Here is a 27940-nt window from a genome sequence, read left to right as displayed (position 1 = left end):
AATGCCAATGAGCTCTTCTTCCTCTGGTGTATGGTTATCGAGCAACATTGCAGCACAGGTTTCTTCTTATGCAACCACCTTCATCGCATCTCTCACTAGCTGACAGGCCACATAGTGCTTGGTGGGCTCATCACCACCATAGCACTCCACTTTGGATTTTCCCTGGGGCATCACAGGCTACGTCCCATCCCTAACATCGCCAAAATCGACCAAACCATCTACATATCCATGGGGATGTGCAAGAAGGTTGGGAACACCTGCTTCCTACTCGATATCGATGGTAATTTCATCTCCAAGAGAGAAAAAGCACAAGCAAAGCCTGGTGAACCATCATAGCCACAAGAGGAAGCCCAAGAGCCACTCTACCATGAGTCCCCAGCCCGAGTGCCTTCCTACACTCCACTACCGACAGACCCCATCCTTGCATACCTTCAGTGAATGGAGACCACCATAAACAATAGGATGCAAACGCTTAAGGACAGTCTCCAGGAGGCCCACAACAAGCTTGACATGATCATGGAGAGACTCAATAGAGAGGGACCATCATCCCCATCAGAGGCTTTTTAGAGTTAGGACTATAAGATAGGTTCCTTCATGTAAAAACTTATATGCCTTAATCCTACTTAGTGCTCATAGGTCTCTATTACTAGCTTTTTGTCTAAACTTTCAATTTTTAATACATAATATGCTTTTTGAAAATTTTGTGTGATATACCTTAATTTTGCATATTGTGTTGCCATTGAGGACAATGTCAGCTTTGAGTTTGGGGGTACAGATGCATTTCATGCACTGCATATCATCGCATTTCATTATATTGCTTAATTATATCCGTATTATACTTGTGTATTAAAAATCCAGAAAATTTTGTAAATTTTGAACTTTTGAACTTTTTTTTTTTTAACGTAGAATTATAACCACAAATATTAACAGCTAATAATTGGACTTCATTGGATTGAGGAATGAATGTATCTGAATAGGCAAAAAGGCTTTAATTTGTTGTCTGTGAAAAACTTATCCACCTTAGTGGAGCTAGACTAGTTAAATCCCTTCATAGCTATTAATTTGTCACATTGAACTAGCAAAATCGAGAGAAAACCTTTGAAATACAAACAAACCTAAAAATGACTCACCAACTCTAAAACATGTCTCTTAGACCTATCGAGGCGAAATCCTAGCATATGCTTGAAAAAGAAATGATTAAGGCATTCTTTCATTAAGCCTTAAGCCACCCTTAGTTACAATATACCCCTTGCAGCCAACTTGAGCCTATATTTTCACTCGTATAATTTTCCTTGTTTACCCACACATATTTACCTAACCCCTAGCCTAAACACGCACCTTACCCTTTTGAGGAAGTCTAGTGTATAAAGGATAAGTATATCAAATGTAAAAGAAAACATGAGGAGAAGATGAGAATACCAAGAAGAGTGCAAGTGTACAATTAAAATCAAGGAAAATTTGCCTTTCCAGCCTAACAAAAGCAATGAGTTTGGGGGAAAGGACAAAAGGGACATAAAATAAAAAATAAAAAATAAAATAAAAAAAAGGGGGTCCCAAAATTAAACATCATGACAGTATGCTTGGCACTATAAACCCTTCTCCCTAATGTAAAAAACCAATAGAATAAACTTAGTATACTTAGAACCTTATGCATGAAAGCTAACATCAAATTTACATTCCTTAGAACCCTTCATTGGTAACCAAATTATCCTCCCTTAACCCCAATACAACCTTTCTAAAGAACTTTTGATCTTTTGAAAATATCTACAACTTTAGTGGAGATAGGAAATTGGGATGTGCCTATGGAGTTGGAATTAAATCAATCTCAACAATTTCCATATTAGAGGCTAAGTTTGAGGGGAGTAAGTATTTTATAAGTCTATCATGATAAAACAGGTTATTTGTGACTTATTAATAGCCTTGCATAGAGAAGCAATTAGTTGAAACACCACAAAAGGGGGTGAGGTTTTAAGCAGATAGCTATTGAAACCTTTATGGCTTGAAGGAAAGGAGTTGGTATGAAGGTTGAAGGAGTTTAATTATACGCATATTGAATTTATAGTTATGCTTCTGAGTTTTTCCCTTAAAATGTATTCTAAAAAGGTTTTCAATTTGCTTGAGGACAAGCAAAAGTTTGAGTTTGAGAGTATTTGATACACTTATATTATATAGATATTCTTAAGTACATTTGTATAATATTTCATAGCATTTAGATAAGTGAAACCATGCATAGGAGCAAAGAAGAATGCTTGGAAAGACCAAAGGATAGAGAAGTGTTGCTGATACACCTTACATGGGTCGTGTAAGCAAAGCCACAGACCCGTGTAACCTACTGCCAGGAGAAAGCCAAAAGCCAAGGAATAAACAAAGTACACGAGCCATGTACTATGACCCGTGTAAATTATGAAGACTTGTGTAAGTCTCTGCCGAGCTAGGCTTGAAGATTTCTTTGAAGAACAAAAGTACACGAGCCATGTAATTAGGCCCATGTAACTTCTTGAGGTCCGTGTAAACTCCTGTCCTGATACAAGAGGCAACCATTCAAGCTCCAGTAAGTTACATGGCTCTAGGCCATGTAGTGACACACGGGCCGTGTATTATGTGACAGCCAGTTTCCTAAATTGATTCCAGCTCCAGTTTCTACAGAGGGGAGAGACTTCCAATGCTTTTGGAACTCTAAAAACCTAACCCTAGACTTGCAATATAAATAGAGGCAGCAGAAAGTAAAAAGAAAGTTTGAAAAAAAATCTCAATCTAGATCTAATCTCATTTTCACATAGATATTCTTCATAGCCGTCTAGAAGCGGAGAGCATCAGCACAAAAGGAAACCTTCAGCCAAAGTTCCACAAGTTCAAGGCTATAGAAAATCCTAATCGATTCTTTTATTCTATTTCTTTAAGCGGACTGTTCATGTTCTTTCATTTTACCTTTATTGTGTTTGTTAAACTCACCATGAGTGAGTAATCCCTTTATTCTGGAATTGGGAGAGTAACACTTGTGATTGTTATTATGGACAAATATTGAGTTTTATTTATTGGATTTGAGTTTTGTTCTTTGATTCAATTTCTTGCGATCTTAATGCATGTTGTGTGTTAGTACCCACTTAATATTGATTACAGATATTAATTGAAGGACTCAAAGGTGAAGATTAATATTATAAAATTGGGATTTTAACCTAGGAAATTTGACCTAGAGATAGCCTGATGACCTTTGTGGAGTTTCATAATTAATCATAGATCTTAAAAGATTTTTATTAGGACTAATCTCCAATAAAAGTAAGGTTTAGCTCTAATCGAAACACACTTTAGGTGCCTTAAGAGAGGACCTAAGATATCTTAGGATTAATTTCCATCAAAGTAATGATACTCAATCCAATGAATAAACAAGATTAAAATCCATAATAAGGTTATAGTGTGAAATCTTAATTTTGGAATTGTTTTAATAGATAGTTTTATTCAAAGTTAATTTCCAGTATCCAAGATAGATTCAATTTACTCTCCCATTTTAATCGTTAGCCTAGACAGTCAAAATTGCTGTGTAGTTTAGTACTTGCTAATTAAATTCCTCGTGGGATGATACTCTACTCACTACTTTATTACTTGTTAGCAATTTGTGCACTTGTGGGGTTGAAAAACCAGCAAACAGTATCATGGGCTAGAAGCCATTGTGAGAAGAGATTGGGAGGAGCTAGTTAGGAGATTTGTTCAACAATACTCTTATAAGACAGCTTTAGATGTTACCTAAGAGACTTAGGACCACTAGAGAAAAACCAAATGAAACCTTTTCTAAGTATCTATTGAGATGGAGGAAAAAAGCCATCAAGATGACCAATAGGCCTGCTGAAAAGGATCAGGTGTGCTTGATAGTGAAAAGTCTACAACCTAGTTATTATGAGAAACTTTGTTGTTATCCCTTGGCTACATTTGAACAGCTATATGATGCTGGGGTATTAGTGGAGGATGTATTAAACAATGAAAGGAAGAGTTATCAGCCTAAGAGGGGAGGATACTAGTCAGCTGGCAAGATTACTAGGGAAAACAAAGTCATTGAGGTTCAAACTGTGTCCCGCACCCTAAGGATATTTTCCTAATTCAACCAACCCTTATCCACAGTTTTCGAGCATCTCAAAGCTCAAGACCTCCTACAGCTCTTGGCACCCAGACCAACACAAAATCCACTCACACCTAGCTATGATATCAATCAATATTGCCAGTTTCACCAAACCTACAATCATGACACTGACTACTACTTCTAACTTAAGCATGATATCTAAGACCTAATTAATGTTAAAAAAATAGCCGACCCAGAAAACCAACCGAACACCTACACCAGCCCTATGCCTAACCAAAATTTCCACCTCCACCAGATATCTACATGATCTCTGCTACCCCAAATAACCTTGACAAGATTATTAACTTTATCCAACCCATCCAAAAGCCCAATGAACCTCAGTCTATGATGGTTATTGATATTTGTGATAATTCTAGCTATGATGAAGGTCCTTTGGATGTTTGGACTGATTCTGATGAGGACTTAATTACATTATAAGTAGACGATTTAGCTCCACCAATGTTTAGTTTTCAAGTTGCTAGGATCTATAAAAAGTGGATAGATCCAAAAGTGGCTACTGTGAAGAAAGGGATAAAGTTTTTTCCTGGCATAGGCCTAGGAAAACGTATAAATAGCCTGGTGACTTTTTTTAAGATGAAGGGATAGATTACGAGATATGGTTGGGGCTATGAGCCAACTGAAGAAGAAGAAGAACCAAATCCTCCTAAGTTCTTGAAAGAGGGGGCAATTACCTGGACATATGATTAGGGGTTACCACATGTGAAAGAGCTAAAGTAGAAAATCAACACCATTGATCTAAGGATTGCATGGAAACCTAAGCACCTAAAGCTACACCCCTAAGTTTGAGTCTGTCTTTCGTAATGCTCACAGTAGTGATACTGATGTTTCCATTTCTGACGTACTTGATGCTGATTTTGATGCAAAGATCATTAACATGACCAGTCCTTTTGCTTACTTGTTTGATGTTTATTCTAATGGGCATATGCATGGCATTTATAATCATTTAGAATTTGTTTCTATTAGTGCATCAAAATCGATCTCTATTAATTTGGGTACACCAAATAATCCTAAAGACATTAAGTTAGCTGAAGATTTAACCCAAGAAGAAAGAGATAAATTTATAGCCTTGTTAACAAAGTACCATGAAGCACATGCCTCGAGCTTAGAATCAGATGGCCGATTCCCAAGCCATTCTGGTGTCACTATAGGAAAAGGGTGATCAATAGTTAACTTAGTTAGTTATCTTAATGAGGAATAAAACTTCATGCTATGAAGTATTAGTAGTAGCACATGTGGACCTAGAGGGTGAAGGAAAATGGTATGTAGATATAAAGAGTTATCTAGAAGTGAGAGAATACATGCAATTAGCCAATAAAAGAGATAGAGCAATAATTCGTAGATTAGCCACTCAATTTACTTTAGCTGGGGAGAAACTCTACAAACTTTTATGTGTGATAGAAAAATAGACTGAGCAAATAATGAAAGAAGTATATACAGGAATGTATGGTCCTCACATGAACGGAAAGGTTTTGGCTGGAAAAGTTTTAAGGTTGGGTTACCACTAGTCTACTATGGAGACTGATTATGCCAAGTTTTTCAAGAAATGCCATGAATGTTAGATCTATGTAAACTTGAACCATCTACCACTAAGTGAGCTCTACAGTATGACTTACTGTGGCCGTTTTCAGTTTGGGGCATAAACATCATTAGAAAGATTTCTCCCACAGCTTTTAACAGCCATAGATTTATAATGGTGGGGACTCTTTCACTAAATGGATTGAGACTGAATCCTATAAAGTAGTGGGTGCTTTGACAAAAATGTTCGAACATATAAGAATTGGCAAAAAAAAAAAAAAAACTCCCTTATATTCTTTAAGGTTATTGCACTGTTACAAGAACATCTATGGGGGCAACCCCATTCTCTTTAGTGTATGGGACTAAACCAGTGCTACCCATTGAGCTAGAGGTCAAATCCTTGAGAGTGATGCTAGAAGCTAAGATCCCAAAAAATGAGTGGGCCTAGAAGATATATGAAGCACTAGCTTTGATTGATGAAAACAGGATGTGAGCCTTATATCATATGCAGGCTTGTCAGAGGAAGATAGCCAGGGCCTTTAAAAAGAAGGTAAAACCAAGAAAGTTTAAAAAGGAAAACATAGTTTTAAAACAAGCTCGGCCCATCCCTTTTGATCCAAGAGGAACGTTTAAGCCAAACTGGGATGGTCCATACATAGTTAGAAAGGTGTTGTAAGAATATCAAACCTGGATGGGAATGAATTTCAAGAACTAGTTAACTTAGGCTCAAACGGTACTTTGTATGAGATAGACTCGCTAGGCTGATGATGCACTTGAATTGTATAGATATTTTTAAGCACAATTGTATACTATCTCATAGCATTTAGGTAAGTAATCTCATACATAGTAGTTGATTTCATTAGTTTTTGAAATTTCTAATATTAAGCCCTTAATTCCATATTTTCTGCATCATTTCAAGTGTTTGGGTGAAGCCCTAGAGTATAAGAGTGTAAAAGGGAAGCTTAGAGAAGTCAAAAGACTTAGAATTTCTGCTGATATTTGTACACAGGTCGTGTAAGCCAAGCCCTAGACCCGTGTAAGTCTCTGCCAGACGAAAGCCAGAGAGCCAATGGAGAAACAAAAGTACACGGGTCGTGTAATTGGACCCGTGTAATTTGTAGGGACTCGTGTAAGTCTCTACCGGGCACAAGCTTGAAGAACTTTCTGAGAACAAAAGTACACGGCCCATGTAACTAGACCCGTGTAGCCAGTGCAGACCCGTGTAAGTCTCTGTGCCAATGCAAGACTTTGCAATTCCACTCCAGTAAGTTACATGGCCCTGGGTAGTGTAGAGACACACGGACCTTGTACCTTGCGGCAGCTAATTTTCAAACCCAAATTCTCGCTCTTGTTTACACATTCAAATCAGACTCCTAAGGCTTTTGCGATTCAAAATGACCTAACCCTAGAACGGCTATTATAAATAGAAAGAGAAAACATCCAAAAAAGAAGAGGATCCTTTGATAGCACTTTTAGGAGTTTTAGAAAGACTCGCATTCTACACTCTCTCTAGCCGTCTTGAGGAGAAGAATATCAGTATCAAGGGGAGTCTTCTAGCTGAAGTCCCATAAGATCAAAACTGCAAACTCTCTTAGGTTCCTTCATTCCATCTCCTTAAATGAATTTTTATTATTTTATTTCTTCTATATGATTTCTTTTTACTGTCTTTACCTTTTTATCATGATGTTTGCTGAACTCATAAGTGAGTAGTTTTTATATTTTGGAATTGGGAGAGTAATGCTTATAATCATTGTTATGGATAAACATTAAGCTTTATTTATTGGATTTAAGATTTGTTTCTTGATTTAATTTCTTGTGATCTTAATGCATGCTATGTGCTGGTACCCACTTAGTATTGATTGTAGATATTAATTGAAGGACTGAAAGGTGAAGATTAATATTAGAAAATCAAGATCTTGAACCAAGGAATTTTGACCTAGACATAGGCTGATACCTTTGTGGAACTTCAAAATTTGTCAAAGACCTTAAGGGATTTTAATTAATTTGATCGCCATGAAAGTCGGGTTTAAGTTAATTAGAATAAACCCTAGGTACCTTGAGAGAGGACTTAGGATAACTGAGAACTGATTTCCATCAAGGTAAACGATTCTCAAAACTAGTAAATAAATAAGATAACATCCATAGCAAGATTCAGGTATGAAATCTTAATTCCAGAATTGTTCCAAAAATAGATTACTTCATTTTAAGTTTATCATTTTAGCGTTTAAAATAGGCAACTTCCATTCCTTCATTGTTCAATAGCCTAAACAGTCAAAATTACTGTGTAGATTGATATTTACTAATCAAATTCCTCGTGAAAACGATACTCTACTCATCACTTTATTACTTGTTAGTGATCCATGCACTTGCGGTGGTTGTAAAACCAGCAAACAAGTTTTTGGCATCGTTGCCGGGGAGCTTTGGCTTTAGTAATATCGAGCGGTAGGCAATTTAGCTGATTTAGGCAATTATATTTATTATCTAATTTTATTGTTTTATTTCTTTTCTTTTCTCTCAGGTGCCCGATCTGGTATATGACCAAAAGAAGGCCAGAAGAATAAATTTTGGACTGTGAACCGAAGATAGACAGAACTCTGAGAGCCTTCAGGAGAGAAAGGAAACATTAAAAGCATGACCAAGAAGATCCTAAAATTCCAACCATGGCTGATAATAATGATAGACCAAGACTCTTGAGAGACTACGGAGCTCCATTTGTCCAAGGATTTTAGCCCAATGTCACTAAATCCACAGTGGAAGCCAACAACTTTGAATTAAAACCAGCATGGCTTCAAATGATTGAGCAAACCTAGTTTATGGGTTCACCAACAGAAGATCCACATTATCACCTCCAATGCTTTCTTGCCCTTTATGACACATTTAAGATGAATGAAGTGTCTGATCAAGCCATAAGACTCAGAGCATTTCCATTCTCCCTTTGAGATAGAGCAAGGAAGTGGTTACTTTCTCAACCAGTTGGAACGTTCACCACTTGGGAAAACCTCTCACAAGCTTTTCTAGCAAGGTATTTTCCACCTACAAAGACTGCAAAATTGAGACTTGAGCTCAACACCTTCAAATAAAAGGAAGGTGAATCACTCTATGATGCATGGGAAAGGTATAAAGACCTGCAGAGGGAATGTCCACACCATGGCATAGAGGATTGGCTACTAGTGCAAAATTTCTATAATGGGTCACTACCATCTACAAGGAGCACAGTTGATTCAGCTGCAGAAGGTGACTTAATGGAGAAAAGAGTGACACAAGCACTTGAACTTCTAGAGAGGGTTGCATACCATAATTATGAGTGGCCAAATGAACGAGGAAATGCAAAGAGAACAGTAGGAGTCCCGGAAGTGGACGCCCTAAGCATGATAAATGCTCAATTTGATCAGCTCATAAGGAGGCTTCATAAAATGCAAGCCAATGCAGTAGGGATGAATAGTCAACATGAGGACAGCTATGGAGGAGGATATTTCGAATATAGCAGCTTTAATGAAGCCTCTACAGAACAGATGAACTATGTGAATAATGGAGGAAACTTCAACCAGAGATAGCCCAACAATCCATATTCAAACACTTATAACCCTGGATGGAGGAACCACCTAAATTTCTCATGGTCCAATCAACAAAACCAGCCAATAAATAAGCAACAGGGGTACAAACCGCCAACACCCCTTGGATTTCAGAACAAAGGCCAAAACTTTGCACAACCACCACTGCCTCCTCAACCTCAGCAACCTGAACCGAAAATGACCATGGAATCCATGATCGAAGGGTTCCTAGCAGCTCAACAACAATAGAATGAATTGATTAAACAGCTGACTTCTAAAATGGACCAACTTGCTACCCATAACAAGATGCTGGAGAATAAAATTGCTCAGCAAGCAAGTTCTTCAAGTAAGGCTGTTGGTAAACTGCCTAGTCAACCGGAGATGAACCCAAGGGAGCATTGTAAGGTAGTTACATTGAGGAGTGGGAGAAGTCTAGTACAATCAGAGAAAGAACCAACAGATGAGACTTTAGGAAAATCTAAAAGCCAAGCAGAGAAAAAGGAGGGAGAAGCCAAGAAAGATCAGGAAGAGGAAGCAGGGAAGAAAAAGAAGTTACCAGAGCCATATCAGCCTCCCCTACCTTTTCCTCAGAGATTTCAAAAAGCCAAATTGGACAAGCAATTTGGGAAGTTTTTAGAAGTTTTACAGAAACTTTATATCAACATCCCCTTCACTGAAGCACTCTCTCAGATGCCATCCTATGCCAAATTTCTTAAGGAAATTCTATCAAAGAAAAGAAAGCTTGAAGATTATGGGACAATAGCTCTAACAGAGGAATGCAGTGCCATACTACAAAACAAACTGCCTCCAAAGTTGAAAGATCTAAGAAGCTTCTCCATACCCTGCCTCATTGGCAATAAGAAAATAGACAAGGCTCTCTGTGATCTTAGGGCAAGCGTGACCTTAATGCCTCATCAATATGCAAACATTTGGAGATCGGAGAACTGATGCCCACAACCATTTCATTGTAATTGGCTGATCGATCTGTTAAATATCCAGTGGGCATACTTGAGAACATCCCTATCAAAGTGGGCAAATTCTTCATTCCAGTAGACTTTGTTGTCCTTGAAATGGAAGAAGATGTTCAGATCCCCATCATCTTGGGAAGACCATTCTTGGCAACCGCTGGAGCCATCATAGACTTCAAAAATGGGCAACTAACCCTCAAGGTAGGAGAAGAAGAAGTGGAATTCAACTTGTTCGACACAATGAAACACAAATTTGACCTGATGAATGCTTCAAGGTTGACATAATTGACAAACAAGTTAAAGAGGAATTTCATAAGACACATCCTAAAGATCCTCTTGAAGCATGTATTATGCACAACCACATAGTGAATGATGAAAACAAAGAACTAGCAGCCTGTGTACAACAGTTAGCAGCTCATCCACCCCTACCACCCCTAGCTAAAGCCTCTGAGATGGAGGAGTTAAAGGAGGAACAGCCCAAGATCAAGCTCTAGGAAAATGCCAAACAGGTAGAGCTTAAACCTCTCCCGTCCTCGCTAAGGTACGCATTTATGGACTCAAACTCTAAATATCCTATTATAATTAATGCTAGCCTGTCTAAGTTAGAAGAGGAAAAATTTTTAAGAGAACTTAGGATCCATAACAAGGCCATAGGGTGTAAAATAGAAGACCTGAAAGGAATCAACCCCTCAATTTGCATGCATAGGATACCCATGGAAGAAAACAGTAAACCCACTATCACCAAAGAAGACTTAACCCAAACATGAAAGAAGTAGTCAAGAAAGAAGTTTTAAAGCTATTAGATGCAGGTATCATATACCCAATTTCTGATAGTAAATGGGTTAGTCCAGTAGATGTAGTTCCTAAGAAGGGTGGGACAACTGTTACCAAAATGCAAACAATGAACTAATCCCTACTAGGGTAGTCACTGGTTGGCGAAGGTGCATAGATTATAGGAATGTGCATAGATTATAGGAAATTGAACAGTGCTACCAGAAAAGACCATTTTCCTCTCCCTTTCATTGACCAAATGTTAGAAAGGTAGCAAAACACTCTTATTTCGGTTATCTAGATGGGTATTCGGGATTCTTCCAAATTCCCATTCACCCAGAAGACCAAGAAAAGACCACATTCACTTGCCCTTATGGAACATTTGCATATAAGAGAATGCCTTTTGGTCTTTGTAATGCCCCTGTTACATTTCAAAGATGCATAATGGCTATTTTTTCTGATTATTTTGAAAATATCATGGAAGTTTTTATGGATGATTTTTCTGTCTATAGAACTGCTTTTGATGATTGTCTAGCTAATTTATCTAAGGTATTGCAAAGATGTGAAGAATCAAACCTGGTCCTAAATTGGGAAAAAAGCCACTTCATGGTAAGGGAAGGTATAGTTCTGGGACATTTGATATCAGAAAGAGGAATTAAGGTTGATAAGGCAAAAATTGAGATCATTGAAAACATGCCACCACCAACATCAGTCAAAGGAGTGCGAAGCTTTTTGGGATATGCAAGGTTCTACAAAAGATTCATTAAAGATTTTTCCAAAATAGCTAAGCCACTTACCAACCTGTTAAGTCAAGATGTTCCCTTTCATTTTGATGAAAATTGCCTTGTTTCTTTTAACAGGATCAAAGAAGCCCTGATCTCAGCACCAATAATGCAGCCACCAAATTGGGAGCTACCATTCGAGGTGATGTGCGATGCGAGTGACTTTGCAATTGGAGCGGTGCTCTGGCAAAGAAAAGATAAAAAGTTCCATGCCATTTATTATGCTAGCAAGAGACTCGATGACGTGCAAATCAATTATGCTATCACAGAAAAGGAATTCCTAGCAATAGTGTTTGCAATGGAAAAATTCAGATCTTACCTAGTTGGGTCAAAATTCATTGTATTCACAGATCATGCTGCAATCCGGTACCTTTTGAACAAGAAGGAAGCAAAACCAAGGCTGATTCGATGGATTCTACTCTTGCAAGAATTTGACCTTGAAATCAAGGATGAAAAGGGATCCGAAAATGTAGTGGCTGACCATCTTTCCAGGCTGAAATTGGAGTACACAGGAGACTTTGAGGATTTGCCAATTGATGACTCATTTCCTGATGAGCAATTATTTGCATTCTCCAAGGCTCTATAGTATGCTGACTTTGTTAATTTTCTTATATGCAGGGTTGCCTCCAAACATGACTTATCAGCAAAGGAAGAAATTCCTACATGATGTGAGATATTACATATGGGAGGAACCTCTACTGTACAAAAGATGTAATGATGGGCTGATAAAAAGATGCATACCAGAGGAAGATATGGAAAGTATCCTTCATCACTGCCATTCATCACTATATGGAGGACATATTGGCACCTCAAAAATAACAGCCAAGATCTTGCAAGTAGGATTTTACTGGCCACATTTGTTTAAAGATGTGAGATCCTTTGTCCTAGCTTGTTATTGATGCTAAAGAACAAGTAACATTTCAAGTAGGAATGAAATGCCACTGTATGGTATACTTGAGGTAGAATTATTTAATGTATGGGGGATAGACTTCATGGGCCCATTCCCCTCTTCCCATGGAAACAAGTATATTCTGGTTGGTGTTGATTATGTGTCAAAATGGGTAGAAGCAATAGCCACACCAACCAACGATGCTAGAGTGGTCACAAGGTTCCTTAAGAAGAATATCTTTACAAGATTTGGCACACCACAAGCAATAATCAGCAATGGAGGAAGTTACTTCTGCAACCAACAATTCGAAACACTAATGAAAATGTATGGAGTGACTCACAAGGTGGCCACACCTTATCATCCTCAAACTAGTGGCCAAGTAGAAATCTCAAACAGGGAACTAAAGTAGATTTTAGAGAAAACTGTAAACAGATCCAGGAAGGACTGCTGCATGAAGTTAGATGATGCATTATGGGCATACCGCACTGCATATAAAACCCCAATTGGCACAACACCCTTTCAACTGGTTTATGGAAAATCATGCCATCTCTCTGTTGAACTTGAGCATAAAGCTTACTAGGAAATTCAGATCCTAAACTTTGACCTCAAAGCTGCTGGTGAAAAAAGGCTCCTACAACTAAATGAGTTGGAAGAAATCCGACAGGATGCATACGAAAATGCCAAAATCTTCATGGTAAAACCAAAAGATGGCATAACAGGTGCATAGCAAGGAAAGAAATAAAAGAATGAGATCTTGTCCTGTTATTCAACTCTAGATTGAAACTCTTTCCAGGGAAGCTAAAATCAAGATGGTCTGGACCTTTTAAGGTCACTCAAGTCTTTCCACATGGAGCAATAAAAGTGTAGAGCGAAACCTTAGGAGTATTTAAGGTCAATGGCCAGAGGCTGAAACCTTACTTTCAGGGAGAACCCATAGAAATGGGAGTCAATTACACCCTCAGCCATCCTACTGACAGACCATAAATAAGCAAAGTCTAGCTAAAGACTATAAAAAAGCGCTTTTTGGGAGGCAACCTAAAATTTTTCTGAACTTTTCTTCTTTTCCTTTTTCATATTGATTTTTTGCTTCATACTCATTAGTATTTAATTTTGTAGGACCTTCTGGAAAGAAGAAAAAGGGGAGTAGAGAAAAAGAGAGGAGAGGAATCACCAAGTCAGAACCACAAAAGAGAAGATTGAACAAAATTGGGAAAGTAACTCTATTGCTAATTTTAGCTTTGAGGGAGATAGAAAGTTACAGGGGTCCATAGCCCAATTTACACGGACCGTGTAATGTTGCTAGTAGAATAGCTTGAAGACAAAAAGTTACATGGGTCCTCTTTGTACTTGACACGGGCCGTGTAACATGTCCAGCAAAGCAACTCGAGAGGAAGTAAGTTACACGGGTCCTAGAGCTTCATTTACACGGCCCGTGTACTATGATAGAATTTGAAATTTCTGGGAAGAAATTTACACGGCCCTACATGTCAGGACCCATGTAGTGATACATGACCCCTATATCATGTCATAGACACGACTCCTGAGGTATGAAATACATGAAACGAAGAGTCCTAACGGCTTTTAAATGCACCCCTCACATTAAACCTGTTCATAAAGGTAAAACCCTTCATCTCCACTCCTCTTAGTCTATAAAAACCCCTCAAATCTCTTCTCCCTTCACCAAAACCTACTATTCTCCTTCCCAAAAACTCATTAATGGCTCCTGAAAAGAGATCTGAGTGAAGAATGGGCTCTTCGTCAAGGCACGGAGGGGAATCCTCACCTTCTCCCCCTTAACCAACACCCCAATGCCCAAGAACAAGGGTAGCCTCTCCTCAACCATCTCAACCAGCCCATCCTCCACCGCAACCCCAACCACAAGTCGCTCCCCAATCAGAAATCTCCATTCCTTAGGGATTATGTGATGATGCCCACAATGCAATGTGCACCCGGCTTCACACTAGAAAAATAAGCTCCACAAAATATATGGATTTTGCACTGCTGGAGCAAATCGGGCTACAGTATGAGATCAACGGGCTACTCGATAACATCGGGTGGATAAGGTTCGCCCAACTCCAGTTCCCAGCATACCAAGACACCACATTGGAGTTTTTGGGCAGTTTCAAGGCCACCTTATGGCCTACCGACAGGGAAGACAGAGGTAGAATTGAATTTCGCCTCCTGGGTGTCGACTGGGTAATGAACATAGATGAGTTCAACGCCATCTTCAGCTTTGACAGTGCCGGCCACTAAGAGATCCCTAGGAACTGCATGCTTTATAACAACATCAACTTCTCGAGTTTTATTACCCCAAACACAGAGCCGTATAACTCCAGCAAGTCCAAATCTACGGGCATCACAAGTCCAACCCTGCGCTACATGCATCAGTTCGCAGCCCACACTATCATAGGCCGTGGTGATAGCCATGGCGTGGTAAACACAAACGAGCTATTCTTCTTGTGGTGTATGGTCACTGGGCAGCGCTGTAGCACTGGCTTCTTTTTGTACAACCAAGTCTGCCACCTCTGTCATTAGCCTACCGGGCACATCGTGCTTAGTGGCCTTGTCACAACCATCGCACTCCACTTCAGATTCGTTCCAGGACATCACAGGCTGCGCTCTGTCACTGGAACATCAAGAATATATCAAACCATCTGCATATCCATGGGGATATGTAAGAAGGTGGGCAACACCTGCTGCTTGCTGGATGCCGAAGGGAATGCCATCCCTCGGAGAGACGAAGCACTAGAAGAACCTGGCGAGACTTCGTAGCAACAGGTGAAAACTCAAGAGCCCATGTTTTAGGAGTCCCCCACTCAAGTGCCTCCATACACACCACCACCCACAAACCCGATACTCGCATATCTACAGTGCATGGAGACCACAATCAATAATAAGATGCGAGCAATTGAGGACAGCCTCCAGGAAGCCCACAACAAGTTGGACATGCTAATGGAGAAGGTTGATGAAGAGGAGCCAACATCACCAGCATCACCATCATCACCATCAGAGACCTTTTAGACCTAGGACTATAGGATAGGTTCTTTATTGTAAAATCTTGAATACCCTAGTCCTAGATTGCAATCATAGGTCTCTTTTATTTTCTTTATGTCCAAACTTTTCAATGCTTAATAAATAATATGCTTTCTTATAATTTGTGTACGTTTTCTCTAATTTTGCATATTATATTAACATTGAGGACAATGTCTAATTTGAGTTTTTTTTTTTTTTTTTGGGGCGGGGGTTACAAGTGCATTGCATATCATTACATGCATATCATTACATTGTTTAAATTCAGCTATAATATTCTTGTGTATCAAAATTCCAGAAACCATAAAAATATTGAAAATTTTTGAAAATTTTCAATATTTTTTTGGTGAACTTTAACTTAGAACTATAACCAACTTCTAGTAAGTTAATAATTGGACTCTATGGGATAGAGGAATGAACATATCTGGATAGATAAAAAGGGACTCTAACATGTTGTCTGTGAAAAACCTAATCTCTTTAGTGGAACTAGACTAGTTAAACCCCTTTATAGCCATTAATCTGCCACATTGAACTTGCGAAATTAGGAGAAAATTTTTTAAAATACAAGCAAACCTAAGAATGCTTCAGCAGCTCTAGAACATGTCTCTTGGACCTATCAAGGCGAAATCCTAGCATATGCTTAATGAAGAAATGATTAAGGCATTCTTTGCTATAGCCTTACTAAGCCTTAGCCACCCCTAATTAAATTGTATATCCCTTGTAGCCAACTTGAAGCCTATATTTATCCCTTAGATTTTTTTCTCCTTGTTTACCCATATTATTTACCTAGCCCCTAGCCTAAACACATACCTACCCTTTTAAGGAAGCTAAATGCATAAGTAAAGAGTATACTAAAATGCAAAAAGAAAATGGAGAGAGGATGTAGAACTCAAGAAAGAGTGCAAGTGTGCAATTGAAATCAAAGAAAAATTTGTCTTTCCAACCTAGAAAAAGTAAAGAGTTTAGGGGGAGAGAGGATAAAAGGGCCATAAAAAAAAAAAAAGAAGTCCCAAGATAAGTATCATGGAAGTATGCTTAGCACTATATATATATATATATATATATATATATATATATATATATATATATATATATATATATATAACCAAAACCCTTCCTCTCCATACAAAATCAGTAGAATAAACTTAGTATACTTGATATTTTATGCATACATGCTATCCTTATATTTGCATTCCTTATAAATCTTTTATTGGCAACCAAGTCATTATCCCTTTAGCCCCATTACAACCATTTTAAAGACCTTTTGATCTTTTGAAAAGTGTATGATATATTAGTAGAGATAGGAAATTGAGATATGCCTATGGAGTTGGAATTGAGTTACTTCATCACAATTACTCACAAAAGAAGCAAATTTGGGAGAGTAAGTGTTTCTCAAGTTTACCTTGATAAAACAGGTTATTTGTGACTTATTAATGGCCTTGCAAAGAGGAATAATTAGTTGAAGCATAAAAAAGGAGGTGAAGTTATAAACAGGCAGCTATTAGAACCCTTATGCCTTGAAAGAGGGTAATTGGTATGATGGTTGGAGGAGTTCAATTTTGTGCTTATTAAATTGTTGGTTATATTCCTAAGTATCCCCTAAAATTATTTTAAAACAAAATTTTATTTTGCTTGAGGACAAGCAAAAGTTTGAGTTTGGGGGTATTTGATACACTTGAATTGTATAGATGTTTTTAAGCACAATTGTATACTATCATAGCATTTAGGTAAGTAATCTCATGCATAGTAGTTAATTTCATTAGTTTTTAAAATTTCTATTATCAAGCCCTTAATTCCATGTTTTCTGCATCATTTCAGGTGTTTGGGTGAAGCCCCAGAGTATAGGAGTGCAAAAGGGAAGCTTGGAGAAGTCAAAAGACTCAGAATTTCTACTGATAGAAAGTACACAGGCCATGTAAGCCAAGCCCTAGACCCGTGTAAGTCTCTGCCAGATGAAAGCCAGAGAGCCACTGGAGAAATAAAAGTACTCGGATCGTGTAATTGGACCCATGTAATATATAGGGACCTGTGTAAGTCTCTACCGGGCACAAGTTTGAAGAACTTTCTGAGAACAATGTACACGGCCCGTGTAACCAGGCCCATGTAGCCAACGCAGACCTGTGTAAGTCTCTGTGCCAATGCAAGACTCTGCAATTCCACTCTAGTAAGTTACACGGTCCTGGGCCGTGTAGTGACACACTAGCTGTGTACCTTGCGGCAACGAGTTTTCAAACCTGAATTCCCGCTTTTGTTTACACATTCAAATCAGACTCCTAAGGCTTTTGGGACTCAAAATGACCTAACCCTATAACGGCTATTATAAATAGAAAGAGAAAACATCCAAAAAAGGAGAGGATCCTTTGACAGCACTTTTAGGAGTTTTAGAGAGACTCACATTCTGCACTCTCTCCACCCGTCTTGAGGAGAAGAATATCGGTATCAAGGGGAGTCTTCCAGCCGAAGTTCCACATGATCAAAGCTGCAAAGTCTCTTCGGTTCCTTCATTCCACCTCCTTAAACGGATTTTTATTATTTTATTTCTTCTATATGATTTCTTTTTACTGTCTTTACCTTTTTATCATGATGTTTGCTGAACACATAATTGAGTAGTTTTTATATTCTGGAATTGCTTGTAATCATTGTTATGGATAAACATTAAGTTTTATTTATTGGATTTGAGATTTGTTCCTTAATTTAATTTCTTGTGATCTTAATGCATGCTATGTGCTGGTACCCATTTAGTATTGATTGTAGATATTAATTGAAGACTGAAAGGTGAAGATTAATATTAGAAAATCAAGATCTTGAACCTACAAATTCTGACCTAGACATAGGCTGACACCTTTATGGAACTTCAAAATTAGCGAAAGACCTTAAGTGATTTTAATTAATTTAATAGCAAAAACAGTCGAGTTTAAGTTAATTAGAATACACCCTAAGTACCTTGAGAGAGGACTTAGGATACATTAGGACTAATTTCCATCAAGGTAAACAATTATCAAAACCAGTAAATAAATAAGAAAACATCCATAGCAAGATTCAGGTGTGAAATCTTAATTCTGGAATTGTTCCAAAAATAGATTACTTCATTTTAGGTTTATCATTTTAGTGTTTCAAATTGGCAACTTCCATTCCTTCATTGTTCGATAGCCTAAATAGTAAAAATTACTGTGCAGATTGGTACTTACTAATCAAATTCCTCGTGGGAACGATACTCTACTCATCACTTTATTACTTATTAGCGATCTGTGCACTTACGGTGGTTGTAAAAGCAACGAACAGCTGAAAATTTGCAAAAAGCAGTCTAGGCAAAAGTAAGGGTCAAAGAAAAAGAAAGAAAAAAAAAAGGGGAAAAAAAAAGGAAAAAAGAAAAAAAAATATGCTAGATTGAAAACCTGCAAAAGGCAGTCTAGGCAAAAGGAGAGATGAGAGAAGATCTGGATAGAAAACCTGAAAAGGCCATTCGGTAGGTTATAAAGCTTATTTCTAACTTTGGAAAGTTGGAAATTTGGCAAGACTAAATGTAAGAGGGAGTAATGGTGTACTTGAATAAATAAAGAAGTTTTTATTGCATTAACCAAGAATAGGTTTTATTTAGTTATGATTGTGAATGTTTGTGTTTTGAGGGCTATGTCAAATAATTAGATAATTGAACTACATTGTTTTGATTTACTCTATGTATTGTGAGCATGACAAAATAGGTGCTTGATATGAATGCCCTGGCAATTGTCTAATTTCAAAAAAAACAGAGAAAAAGAAAAAAAAGAGCTCGCTCGGTGGAAAACCTGAAAGGGCCACTTAGGCAAAAGTTAGAGCAAGCCCACTAAGATGAAAACTCAAAAGGGCATTTCAGGCAAAAATTAGGGCACAAAGAATGGAGTTCATGGAAGAGAAATGAGTTAAGGTAGAACAAGATTTTGAAATAGCTTTAGAATAATGAACCGTGGAGGGAGAGAAGAAAAAGAAAAATCAGAGAGAAATTGTATTGTGACCTTAAGAAAGTCATTTTGGTGAACAGTTTTTCTCGAAAATTTTGAAGTTACCAGAAAGATTTTGCAAAAAAAGGTCCCTCAAAGGACTAAGTTTTTTTTAATCTCTAGTAAAATTAGCATGCCCATGATAGGAAGCAGTATATAGGAAGCACTAAAATCACAGAGAGAGTTTTGAGATCCAATCATCCCAATTTTTTCTTAAATCATAAATTTGATATTTTTTGGTAAGTCTTTAGACATTGTTTAGGGCACGCGATATAGTTGTGTAAGGCATAGAAGAACATGCATCAACATATTACCTGTAGGTGTGTAAGGCATAGAAGAACATGCATCACCACAGTTTCAAGTGTCGAACTACGAAGGGGTCTGATTCTTCCTCAGGATAGCGAGGGGGATACATAGGTAGTTTAGGACCGCAATCCTAAATACGAACCCATAACATTTCATGATAGATGTTTTTTTGTAAGTCTTTAGAAGTTGTTTAGGGCATATGACATAGTTGTGTAAGGCATAGAAGAACACGCATTAACATGTTACCTATAGGGGTGTAAGGCACAGAAGAACATGCATCACTAGAGTTTTAAGTGTCAAATTACGAGTGGGTCTGATTCTTCTTCAGGATAGTGAGGGGGATACGTAGCTAGTCTTATGACGCAGAGTGTATCGATAGAGGAAGATGCACTCGATTTTCACATGACACAGTTATCATGGTTATGAGGCTGTAGCTAGTCTCATAACTTAGAGTATGTTGACCGAGCAAGACGTACTCGATCCTTATAGCCAATGTTTCATAGCTATTAGAAGATTGAGTTTCACTTTAACGAAACTTGAGCAATGCTTACACATTGATTTCAACTTTCACCAAAGTGGGGGGCAAACTATAAACCCTTATTTTGTGATGAGTATGTTCATTGAGGCTGTGAGAAACCAGATAATGAAAAATTATGCAAAATGTAATTGGAGGCATAAAGCTGAATTATTAATTTCATGGCATAATCTTGAAAAAAAAAATAATAATATGTTTTTTTGGGAAATTAATTTAATTAAATTTAAATAAAATTTTGTTTTGTTTAAATTTAATATGGGTAGTTCTTAAATGTATATAATTAAGTTTAATTGGGCTCCATGGGCTTCAGAAATCCTAGTTAGGAATTTTAAATAGGACCCATTTAATTTATTTTCTAAAAATTAAAATAAAAAAAATATCTTTTTCTCTATGCCTCTCCCATACAAACTCTCTCTCCCCCTTGACCCCACACTCTCTTTCTCACTCCCTATTGGTGCTACCCCTTTTCCCTTTTTTCTTATTGGTTGAAACAACTTACCCGTATCCTAGTTTCACCCAAATTTCCCAATCCCAGTTCTTTAAGTTATCTGAACCTTATCACCCTAGGACTCGAAATCCTATCACACCTCTCTCCCAAAACCCTATAAATACCCTACTGGGGTTAGAAAAAAAAAAAGGGAGGATAGGGGGAGGAGAAATATTGAGAAAATTCAGAGCTATTTAGAGATATTTTAGAGCTATAGGAGATTTAGAGAGATATTCAAAACTCTTTTGGTTCTTTTCTTTTCTTCAATAAGATTTTCTTGTAAGATTTTTCTTAAAGGTTGGTTTTTGCTATTTTCTTTTCAAGATCTATGCCCTATAATATTTAATTCTATGCTCCTTGTTTTCTAATTTATCTTACATGTTTATGTAGATTATGTAACCATGTTTAATTTGTGGAGATACACAACTATGCACATACTCAGTTTTCTATCTCCTATATTTATATTATTTTTTGAATCTGTAAAAATTTTAGAAAAATTATATTCATATTCTACATGAAATTTTATAATTTTAGGATTAAAAATCACTGAAAAAACTTTTGTATTTTGTAAGTTATAGCTGTTTGAATTTAGGGTTCCTACAAAATATGATTTGCAGAATACCCAACTTTTGAGGCCAATATCTCCCTTGTTTGTTAATATTTTTGTGTGAATCTATTGTCTAAAATTAAGTTCAAAATCTTGTGAATCTTTTTCAATTGGTTTCGCATTCATATCTATTGTGGTTGATGAGTTATGAATTTTAACAAAAATTAGTGTGATTCTATCACTGGAAAAAGTTATGATTTGTGTAAACTATTCGGCTAGGGTTTTGTTTGGTTTATAAATTTTGTGATCTTGTATAATGTTTTGACTGTCTTATGTAATTTTTTCATGATTTTTAGGCTTGTCTAACTATTTTTCAAAAATTGGATTTCTTACTACTGTCAATTTGCCAAAATCTGAAAATTGTATGTTTATGTAAGTTCGTGTGTGTTCTTGGGTTCTAATTGATATTTGAACTATTTTTCTGTGTTTTTTTAATTCAAGAGGTGTTATGAAGTATTTGGATAATGTTAGAAGACTTAGACCATTAGGTAGTTGTAACTAATTAGGAATTTTAACTCCTTTAGGAGACTAGAGCTAGATTTCATTGTGAATTGTTATTTGTACTTTCTTATTTTCTTTATTTTCTTTAGTTTTTTTTATTACAAATAAAATTGGTAAGCAGCCCTAAGGTAGGTACCAAAGAGGGCATTAGCGTGGAGATTACATGGAGCTAAACGGGAGTAAGCCAGAGATATCATTGCCATACTAGAAGGGAAGGCCCTTTTTTAAGGGTAGCTCGCCCCAATGATAATTGTAACTCTAAATAAGTAAGTAGCTCTAAATTTCTAAAATAATTATTAGCATGAAAATTTAGTAATAATAGGATTTTTATTTGGTAAATTAAAATTAACTTTGTTTATAATTTAATTGACTTTTGTATGTAATTAATTTAAATAAATACTTGATAAATTAAAATTAATATTGTTTGTAAATTAAACTAATCTTGGCATGTAAAGTAAATATAATTTAATACTTGGTAATTATAAAATAAATTTATATGTTAGAAATCTTTATTAGGTTCTAATTGTTTGGGCATTATGTGATATTAGGATAAATTACACATGTATATAATTAATTTAGATTAATTATCCTAAGGGTAACTTAGTGAAAAATTAATTAATTAGGTTAAATAGAAACTTAGGTTATTTGAAATTGAATTTGTTTATAAATTAAATTCTCAATAATAAATTAATTTTAGTCATCTCATAAATATTATTTAAATAATTAGCTACTCCATATATAGGAATTACTTGTGCATGAAAATTGTTTGCAAACAACAATCCTTTTGTGAATTACTTGCATATGTAGGATTAGAATTGCATTTTTAGGATAAAGTTTAATAGAGGAATAATAAACAAGACTTCTAGAAACATTAGTAGAGGGCTGGCACTCGAATTAACGAGGTTAGACTAGGCGTAAGGGGTGCCTAACACCTTCCTCTTGCGTACCCACTATCCCGAACCTAGACATTGGGTTATGGTAATGACAGTTATGGAAACTCTGTAAGGAGTAAGTTGCCATCCATGACTCTCGGAAGAAATACTGAATATGTCCTGGTTATTACCCGGGTGGTGACTCCTGTCTTTTTATGCCTTCTTGGCATAAATCTTTAGTGCCGTGGTAGTGTTATGAGAAGACAGTACTTATCGGTGGTTTGATTCTATTAGGATTCTATGAAGTGCATATCTAAAAAATGCTGTCTAAGTAGGTGGTACTTAAGCGAGACCATTGTGACTCCACTATCTTTCCTAGGCATTACCTAGTGCATTTTATATAATTCTAGCGAATGATATTTCGCCTCATATCCCCCTTTCTCACACTATCATGTGATAAAATTTGATAATTTTATGAGTAGGTTTGGTATTTTTAATGTATTTTTACCTTTTAGTCATTTTTTCTAGTTATTCTACATTGCAATCAAGTTAGTGAGTTTTTTTTTTTTTTTATGTTTTTCAGTTGCTAGTTTTAATTTTCTTATTGCTCCATGTTAATGTTTGATATGTATAGGATTCTTAATATTTTTTATGGATTTTTTCATTAAGTTTTATGTTTTTTATATATAGAATGTTCAAAATTTCTACATAAATATGAAATTAACCAAAAATTAGACTGGTTTAGTTAAAATAGGACTCTTTTGTATTTTTAATTTAAAACCATGAATTTTTTTATTTATTATGATTTTTTATGAATATTAGACCTACTGGAATTAAGATAATTTAATTTAATTAGATTAGGACATTTTAATTAATTATAATTAATTATAATTAATTTGTAAATTCAATTTTGACTTGTTAAATTGTTTTTTCCTTTTATTTTCTGTTTATTATTTATTTAATTATTTTGTATTCTTTGAATTTAAATGTGTGCATAACATTAGCTTGTATAAATGTATGATTAGGGAATTTAATAAAAGAGACAATAAGACAAACTTTAAAAATCAATAGTAGAGGCTAGCCCTTATTCTAAAATAAGTCTAGGCCTATAGGGTGCCTATCACTTTCCCTCTTTTGTACGCTCCATCCCAAACCTAGGTTAGTGAGCTCAAGGTAAAATAATGGTAGTAGACCTCTGCAAGTGGTAAGTTGTCACGTCCTTGCCTTTAACACAGTTATTACTCGGGTGGCGACTCATGTTCTTCGCCTTAATGGCATTAATATCTAATTATTGTGATAGTGTTATGAGAAGACAATGTTAAACCAAGTTCAATGGTCTCACACCTCCCTCTTAGAATCTTCTTGCCTCTAGCCTCTTTTCCTCCCCCATCTCCTTTTGTTTTAGCTTTACCTAATAAGCAGTGGGATCTTCCCATTTCCTTCCCCTATCCTTTTTCTCATCTTCTCCCTTTATCCTTTTGCTCATTCCCTTCTAACAATAACTACACAACAAAACCCCAATTCAAAATATCTAAAAATCTCTTTTGATAAAAACTTGCAAGAAATTAAAAAAAAAAAAAGACCATAATTTTCACATTATTTCCCTCTGTTACAAGGATTACAAAGAGCACAACACAATCCAATCCACACCCTCATTAGCCAACCCTGCAACAATCCCATCACGCATCAATCCTTTTTCTAGGATCATTTCGTTGAATTGGTCATATGATGCTATGATGTTGTCACCATCATGGTTCAATGTAACTATTAGTGATGACCAATGTGACAATCTAGTAATGCCTTCTTGCTTTGCTATTCAAGTGATTGTGTTGACCACACTCTTGTAGTTCCAACACTAAGCTAATGGTAGACACTCGCATGCTTACATATGGACCATCAAAATGTTTGTTGGGCTATGGTGGCATAGAGGGTCTAGCAAATGATGGTGGTGGAGACAATTGAAACAAGCATGACCATACTTTCCTTTGGGATTATGAAGACATCAACAACAACGGAACTTTGAATGATGGCAATGTTGTGTTCAATTGAATCATGACTTGTTTTTGTTGAAATTTCAATTAAAATTTTGAAATTTATTTGGAATTTTTGTTGTTTGTGACGTGTGAGAAATTTGTTCATGAGTTGAAAATTTTGTTTATTCTGATTTGCTCATGTTGAAAAATGTCCATTATTAGTTTGTCTTACTCCTAATTTGTGATTTTTCATTTTGGAATTATATGGCTTTATCCATTGCTAGCATTGGATAATTTCAGATACAGATAAAAAGGAGCTAGTGAGAGAGAAGGGAGAGTGAGAGAGATAAAGAAGAGAGGGTGAGAGAAACAAAGGAGAGAGAGAAAATAGATGGGGAAAAGAATCTCATAATTTGAGGGTGTTGTCATTTTTATTATTTTTTTTTTCTAAATGCCAATCAAGTCAATAAGTTAGTTGAAAATTGATTATCTAAGTTATTAAGGATTTTATTGTTTTTTTAAAATTAATCTTCAAGTAGTTTTATGCTATAAATTAAAATTTAAAAATGATGCAATTATAGCGCTCAAAGCTATAATTTACCCTAATTTTACTTTTAGAGTTAATTTCAACATATATTTTAATTTGATTCAATCAAGCGTATATAAAATTTATTGTTGAAGAATTAAGTCCCTTTTTCTTAAAATTAGAGTATGAATAACACATAAAATATACAGAGTTTAGCTTAATATAATATAAATTGTCTAAAATACAAATTAAAAAATGTAGAAAACAAAATTTTCAAATTTTAATAATAAACTTTAATTTGGAGATTTTTGTTTTTAATACCTTTATTGTGTTTTTTAAGACCAATAAATTATATGTTACATGTGGTAATTATATTCTAGTTTAAAAAAAATTAAGGTTTAATTACTTCATATCAAATTTTATAAGGATTTATTTGAGCCAAGTTAAAATGTAAGAATTCAATTGATTTTGGTAATAAAGTTGGAAGGCTAATTAAACTATTAACCCTGATAAATATAACGCCAAAAAATTATTCATTAATTTAAAAATGTTATTTCAATGCTTATAGTTATTGAACATTCTAAAACAGCAAAAGAGAGTGTAACTGTGAAAATAAATAAATAAATAAATTCTGAATTGGTATGGACATAAAATAAAGAAAGGAGTTAGAGGTAATTAGACTTACTGGTTGTATAATGTTTCCACCGGCATGATGACACCCAATGCAAGAACGACTAAACAAAGTTGCCCCGTTTTGTATATCTGCAGAGGTTTGTCCTAATGACACTGCATTATCATTCAGCAAACAACATGGTAAGATAAGATAAACCCTAAGCAAAACATGATTATGGGGAATACACACACACACACACACATATATATATATATATATATTAAAAAATAAAAGTAGGAATTGCAGATCTATATCACCCAATGTTTACATGTCTCTATAAAGAAAAGTCCAACAATTATTTTAAATATTTTTTTCAAAAAATAAAAGAATATTTAGTTGAAAACTAGTTGAACATTTTATATTCAAATAATTTCTTAAATAATTTAAATTATCAAAATAAAATTAAGTAATAAAAATATTAAAGGGAATGCTAGTTGTCGTTAATTATATTAAAATTATGTTTAAAGGAGATTTTATAAAGTTTTAGGATTTTACGTAAAATTTCAAAATCATATATTTATGTTTAAAACATTTATTATTTTTGAAAGTAAGGCTTTTAAAAATTTTTAAAAACTTTCAAAAATTATTATTTTATAGTTCACAAATATATATATATAAAGAAAATATTCTCAAGATAATGACACATGACATTATCTGTTATAGCATCGCTACGTGGCATTATTTCTTATAGTATTATCATGTGACATTATCTATTATATATAAATTATAAATTATTTAATAATTACTTTATTAATACTATAATAGACATTATTATAAGATAACCTACAATATATTAATATATATTAATTAATATTTATATCTAAATTTTATATAGATAGATTTTAATTACTTTTGTAATGAAATCTTTAATAAAAAGTTTGAGATAAAAGTAGTAAAATAAAATTTTAAAATAATTAATAAAAAATTTAAAACATTACATTATTTTTATATATTAAAATTATTTTAAAAGTATTAATAGCTACGTGCATTAGCACATGTAATTTCCTTCTGATACATGGCATTCTCTTTTGCAGTATTGTCACGTGGCTAATACATGATTTTCTCTTTCTTAGTATTGCCATGTGGATAAATTTCAATAACTGTCCATGAACTTATATAGTTGTTACACTACATTTCTTTAACTTTAAAATGTAACATAAAAGCCTCTAAACTTTTAAATTTTACACAGTAAAATCCCTCTAACTTTTAATTACTAATTTTTTGGTTAGAAACTGATGTGAATAGCTTCCGCATAGTACTTAGTGAACATTTCTCTCTCCTCTCTTATGCAAAGTGTAAAATTATTCTCTTTATGCATGAAAAATTATTCTATCTATAAAGAGAAGAAGGATTTAAATTACACATGGCTTGAGAGATAAAGAGAAATACTGACTAAGCTCCAAGCTAGAATTATCTAGATCAACGTCTAACTGAAAAACTGGCGATCAGATGTTAGAGGGATTTTACTATGCAAAATTTGAAAGTTGATGGAGTTTTATGTTATATTTTTAAGTTGAGGGACTGTAATGTTACAACTAGATAAATTCAGAGATAGTTATCAAAATTTATCCTTGTCATGTAGCATTTTCTATTAAATGTGAGTTATAATTATCTAATAGTTACCCTATTAATATTATAATAAGTAGCTATTATTATAAGATAACTTATGCTATATTAACACATATTAATTACATATATTCATATCTATATTATATATAAATAGATTGTAATTATTTTTATTATAAAATCTTTATTAAAAATTTTGAGAGATAAAAATAATAAAAATAAAATTTAAAGTAATTAATTAAAATTTAAAACATTACATTATTTTTATATATTAAAATT

The 27940-nt window shown here is 35.1% G+C and overlaps 1 protein-coding gene and 1 non-coding gene across 3 annotated transcripts in view; both read right to left on the bottom strand.

The window, feature by feature from the left end:
* Nucleotides 1-27940, bottom strand: part of LOC110663535 (cytochrome c6, chloroplastic) — a 101864-nt gene that overhangs the window by 51436 nt on the left and 22488 nt on the right. For both annotated transcript variants that reach the window (XM_021822881.2, XM_021822880.2), the window contains exon 3: nt 26108-26208. In XM_021822881.2, the coding sequence (XP_021678573.1) occupies nt 26108-26208 (101 nt within the window). The remainder of the gene's footprint in view (nt 1-26107; nt 26209-27940) is intronic.
* LOC131170942 (small nucleolar RNA R71) lies at nt 8695-8801 on the bottom strand. The gene has a single exon (XR_009141705.1). It is a non-coding gene; the product is annotated as a small nucleolar RNA R71 (small nucleolar RNA).

Source organism: Hevea brasiliensis, chromosome 11 (assembly GCF_030052815.1).
Source record: "Hevea brasiliensis isolate MT/VB/25A 57/8 chromosome 11, ASM3005281v1, whole genome shotgun sequence".
NCBI classification, from domain to species: Eukaryota; Viridiplantae; Streptophyta; class Magnoliopsida; order Malpighiales; family Euphorbiaceae; genus Hevea; species Hevea brasiliensis.
The sequence above is the reverse complement of the archived record's forward strand: the minus strand, read 5'-3'. Positions and strand labels throughout refer to the sequence as shown.